This window comes from Eptesicus fuscus, chromosome 1 (assembly GCF_027574615.1).
Source record: "Eptesicus fuscus isolate TK198812 chromosome 1, DD_ASM_mEF_20220401, whole genome shotgun sequence".
In the NCBI taxonomy this organism is placed as follows: domain Eukaryota; kingdom Metazoa; phylum Chordata; class Mammalia; order Chiroptera; family Vespertilionidae; genus Eptesicus; species Eptesicus fuscus.
This window is the reverse complement of record NC_072473.1, coordinates 39237834-39243446: the sequence shown is the minus strand read 5'-3', so window position 1 is coordinate 39243446 and position 5613 is coordinate 39237834. Positions and strand designations below refer to the sequence as shown.

The 5613-nt window shown below is 40.6% G+C and overlaps 1 protein-coding gene across 1 annotated transcript; it reads right to left on the bottom strand.

Moving 5' to 3' along the window:
• Positions 1-844: 844 nt before the first annotated feature.
• Positions 845-2557, bottom strand: LOC103305001 (peptidyl-prolyl cis-trans isomerase FKBP5-like). The gene is given in 1 exon segment (XM_054716165.1): positions 845-2557. A coding segment is annotated over 1 exon segment (1356 nt). The 5' UTR covers positions 2540-2557; the 3' UTR covers positions 845-1183.
• Positions 2558-5613: the final 3056 nt, after the last annotated feature.

Sequence of the window (5613 nt, the reverse complement as noted above, 5' to 3'; positions counted from 1 at the left end):
CCATAGATTTTGGATTGTTGTGTTTTCATTGTCATTTGTTGCCATGATGTTTTTTATTTCTTCTTTGATCTCTCAGGTAACCCAGTCATTTATTAATAGCATTCTCTTTAGTCTCCATGTGTTTGATTTTTTGGATTGTTTTTATTGAAGTTGATTTCCAGTTTTATGCCACTGTGATCTGAGAAGATGCTTGATATGATTTCTATCTTCTTGAATTTGAAGAGACTTTGCCTATGACCCAACATATGGTCTATCTTTGAAAATGACCCATGTGCACTTGAGAAGAATGTATATTCTGTGGGGTGAAATGTTCTGAAGATGTCAATTAATTCCATCTGGTCTAGTGAGTCATTTAGGATTGATGTTTCTTTGCTGATTTTTTGTTTAGAGGATTTGTCCAATGGTGATAGTGGGGTATTAAAGTCTCCTACTATGATTGTATTGCTGTCAATCTCTCCCTTGATATCTTCCAGGAGTTTTTTTATGTATTTGGGTGCTCCTATATTGGGTGCTTATATGTTTACCAGAGTTATTTCTTCTTGTTGGATTGCTCCCTTTAGTATTATGAAATGGCCTTCCTTATGTCTTTAGATATTCTTCACTTTGAGACCTAATTTGTCAGATATAAGTATTGTTACCCCAGCTTTTTTTCATTTCCATTCACCTGAAAACCCTTTTTCCATCCTTTCACCCTCAGTCTGTGTGCGTCTTTTTTTCTGAGTTGGGTTTCTTGTAGACAGCAGATATATGGGTCATGTTTTCTTTTTCTTTTTTTGTTTTTTTAGAAATTCATTAAGCATTTATTTTTAAGTTTCTGAATTGCTATTAAAATTCAATTAAATGTAAAACCTAACAGACAGCCCCAAATTGTTAGGATTATCTCAAGGGACCCTGAATTGGGCAGTGAAAGTTGACATCAACTGAAATCAGCTGGACTTGCACAGTTGGCTGTCTCCACGCCTACAGCCATCTGTTGTCCCCCCGGAGTGGTCCCACGCCACCCCTCAATGAGAGCGCTGGGCAGCAGCAGGTTGTGGTTTGGGGGAAGCTACTGTGTTTGCCATTTGCTTCCAGAATCACAGAGACTATGATGAACTTGACATTGAACACTGCTGAGTCCTGAGTTGGGGAAAGCCCGTGGAGGAGGGCCGAGTTCAGAGGCTCTTCCCTCCTTTGCCTGGTGTCATACATGGCCTCTGGCTCTCTCTTCTTCCACTGCTTGACTTCCTGTTTCTTTTTCATTGGTGACCCCTCCTAAAGTCTTCTGGCCCATTGCTTTACTGGCCTCTTCCTTGGCATCCTGCTCTGCAAACTTGGTGAACATGTTGGTGTAGATTCTGTGGTCTCGCTCGTTGTGCTCCTTCACCTTTTTCTGGCACATGGAGATCTGCAGCTGTACGACCTTGTTCTAGGGGTTGACTGCCAGCACCTTCTCGAAGTCGCCCTTGGCTGATTCGAACTCGTTCATGAGTAGCTGGGCTTCACCCCTCTGGTACAAGCCCTTATCATTGGCACTGTCTAGCCCCAGGGCCTTATCGCAGCATTCCACAACTTTGGTGTATTCTCGGAGCTTCAGGTAGCACATGGCCAGGTTCAGGAAGGCAGCGAGCAGGAACGATTCGGAAGCTTTCGATTCCTTTTCGGACAGGCCGTATTCCATCTGGAGCCAGGACACTATCTTCCCATACTGAATGACCACCTGCAGGTACTTGCCTCCCTTGAAGTACACAGTTCCCTTCTCCTTGACTATGGCAGCCTGCTCCAATTTTTCTTTGGTATCCATCTCCCAGGATTCTTTGGCATTTTCGAAGCTCTTAAGTGTAACTTCATATATAAGCTCAGCATTAGGTTCAATGCCAAATTTAGGCTTCCCTGCCTCTCCAAAACCATATCGTGGTCCAAGACATAAAATACATTGTTCTTCCCACTGCATTTTCTCCAGGGCTTTGTCAATTCCAATTGGAATGTCGTGGTCTTCTCCTTTGCCAACAATGAAAACCACATCTCTACAATCAAATATCCTTTCACCACAGCGGCCTTCCAGGTGGATTTCTACTGTGGCTCCCTCTTCTCCTTTCTGCTTGATTCTTCGGATAATGCCTCCATCTTCAAATAAATCCTCTCCTTTGAAATCAAGGAGCTCAATCTCAAAAAAGAGAGTTGCATTTGAGGGAATTTTGGGGACACTGCCAGCCGAGCCATATGCATATTCTGGCTTGCACAGTAAATGACACATCTCTCCTTTCTTCATGGTAGCCACTCCAATGTCCCATGCCTTGATAACTTGACCTTTGCCAAGATTAAAGACAAATGTTTCATTTCTATCATGACTGGAATCAAACTTCTTTCCATTTGACAATTTTCCATTGTAATGGACATAAACTTTATCTCCGATCATTGGTGTTTCCTCACTATTCCCCACTCTTTTGACAATCTTTAATACTCCTCTATTTTTTTTAGATGTAATATCCTCTCCCTGTTCAGCAACAGCTGCTGCTGGGTTTTCTCCATTGTTTTTGGCACCTTCATCAGTATTCATTGTCTTTTATAAGTTGAAAACCTGCTCCACCATCCCGCCATGATCCCACCCTCATCAGGGTCCATCGGGGCCAGCAGCGCCTCCACTGCCGCCTACTGCCAGTGCTGCATCGCTGATGCCCACCACGTTAAACACCGCCCCGTGGTGGTCAGCACATGTCGTATCGAGCAGTCGAACTCCGGGTCGAGGGGACAATTTGCATATTAGGCTTTTATTATATAGGATGTTGATTCCAGGAGCCTGTCGCTGCGGTAGTTCGTCGGGGCCCCGTCTCTTTCCGCCTCACCTGCGCGCCGTTTGCCCTCAGCCCGCCCAGCAGGCTGCCCACACGCCGAACGCCACCGCCCAAGACTGGTCATGTTTTCTTATCCAATCCATTACCCTATGTCTTTTGATTGGGGCATTTAATCCATTTACATTTAAAGTTATTATTGATAGGTACTTGTTTGTCACCATTTTTATTCTTTACCCCTGTGTTCCTGCTTTGCTTCCTATTTCTTTTTCTTATAGCAGGCCCTTTAGCATTTCTTGCATTGCTGGTTTGGTGGTAATAAACTCTCTTAGTCATTTTTTGTCTGTGAAGCTCCTGATTTCACCCTCAGCTTTGATTGATAGCCTTGCTGGGTACAGTATTCTTGGATTCAGGCCCTTCCTTTGCATGACTTTGTATATTTCATTCCATTCCCTTTTGGCCTGCCATGTTTCTATTGAGAAATCAGTCACTAGTCTGATGGGGTATCCTTTGTGGGTAACTTTCTGTCTTTCTCTGGCCGCTTTTAAAAGTCTTACTTTGCTGTTGGTGTTTGACAATTTAATTATAATGTGCCTTGGCATCGGTCTTTTGGGGTTCATTTTGCTTGGGACTCTGTGAGCTTCTTGGATTTGTGTGGGTTTTTTCTTTCCTCTATCAGGGAGGTTTTCTGTCATTATTTCTTCAAACAAGTTTTCTATTCCTTGCTCAGTTTCCTCTCCTTCTGGCACTCCTATTATTCGGATGTTATTTTGTTTCGTGTTGTTCCAAAGTTCCCTTAGGCTCTCCTTCTGCTTTTTAAATATTTTTTATAGAAGCTGCTCTACTTGGGTATTTTTTCCTACCTTGTCTTCTAGCTAACTGATACTGTCCTCTGCTTCTTCTAGTCTACTCTTGATGCTTACTATTGAATTCCTTACAGCAGCGATGTCATTTTTAATTTCTTCTTGGTTCTTCTTCATTTCCTCTTGGTTCTTACACATATTGTCGAATTTGTCTTCCATTCTTTTCAGCCACCTTATGACCATTTCTCTGACAGGTTGCTTGCCTCCATTTTGTTTACTTTCTTTTCTGGTGATGCCTGCTTTTCTTTCATATGCAGCTGTTTCTTTGTCTCCCCATGATCTCTCTTCTCTGGGTGTCTGGTTATGTAGTTCTCTCTCTCCTGCATTGATTTAAAGGCACAAAATACAACACAACAAGGTACAATGCACAAGGCACTGAACACAAATGTATTCACGATATTAATTATCCCAAATAAAGGTGACCAGCAGAGAGAGGCAAATTAGAGGATAGGAGAGAAAGGAGAAGAAGGGGGAAAAAGCAATGCAAAAATGAAATTGGGAAAAGGAAAAAAAGTAACAGAGAAAAGTGAGAAAATAAGAAAGAAGAGGGGAAAAAACTATATATATGTGGAGAAAATTCCAATAGAACATTATTTCTTCATTATTTCTGTCATTATTTCTTCAAACAAGTTTTCTATTCCTTGCTCAGTTTCCTCTCCTTCTGGCACTCCTATTATTCGGATGTTATTTTGTTTCGTGTTGTTCCAAAGTTCCCTTAGGCTCTCCTTCTGCTTTTTAAATATTTTTTATAGAAGCTGCTCTACTTGGGTATTTTTTCCTACCTTGTCTTCTAGCTAACTGATACTTCTAGCTAACTGATACACTAATCTCAACACATGTCAGCAACAAGTACCTGGAGGTGAATGCAAACTACAAACAACAACTAATATCAAGTGAGGTGAGGGAAAACAGAAGCAGAAAACAAACAAAAAAAAGAAAGAAAAAGCAAAACAATATCACAAACAAGCATATAAAATTAATATAATCAACAATCAAGCAAACAACAACAAAAGGACAGAGAGGAAAAAAATTTTGGATAGTGAAGAAAGAGAAGAGAGAGGTGTATATGGACTTGGAGCAGGGGATTGGAAATTAGATATATAACTAGGGTGAAATTTTAACAGGGGGTAAAAAGAAGGAATAGGGAAAATCTAAAGCTGGAATAGGGTAAGAGAAACAGGACAACAAAAGGGGAAAAGTGAGGAAGAGAGTGATAGCATAAAGCAAACTTGAGATAGAGTAAAATGATGCTAAAGGAAAGATGAATATAGAATGTAGAACAATAATCCCAAAGTAAAATAAAGAGCAAATAAAATGACAATTTTTTTAAAAAAAAGGTAAAATAGTAGTAGTAATAATATTAATTGAAAATAAAGATGTAATAATTTAAAAGGTAAAATCAAGTGAGGAAAAAAATGGTTTCTTAAGTAAAAGATAACAAAATTAAAATTAAAATGTGCAGTTTTGAAGGTTATTCACTTCCTCTACTCTTCTGTTTGTCACGCCTGTTTCCTAGTCAGGACAGTATTGAAGTTCCCTGTGTTCTATTGCTCCTCAGTGTTGTAAACCAGTCCTAATTCTTAAGCAGGCAGTAAGTCTTTATTTCTTATATTCCTTTGTTTGTGTTTACACAAGAGTCAATTTGTGATTCAACTCCTGGGTGGCAGTGTTTCTGGATTGACCTCCATGTCTATAGGTCCTCTCTAGCTAGTGTTTAGATTTTGTTTTCCCTGTAGCACTTAATACTGGTTTGGGGGAGTGGGTTGCCCCAGAGCTGGTTCTCTGATTTGTTATTCCCCGCTCTGATTCCCAGGTTCCAGAAAAACAACTTTCCCCTGCAGTCTCTTAGAGTGTCCCCAATTGGGTGATCCTATGTATTGGGTTTAGTAATCAGAAGCAAGGATTTAAAGAGTAAAAAAGAAAAAGAAAAGAAAAAAGAGCCAGAGTAAGTGTGCGAACTCCAGGGCTGCGCGCAAGTC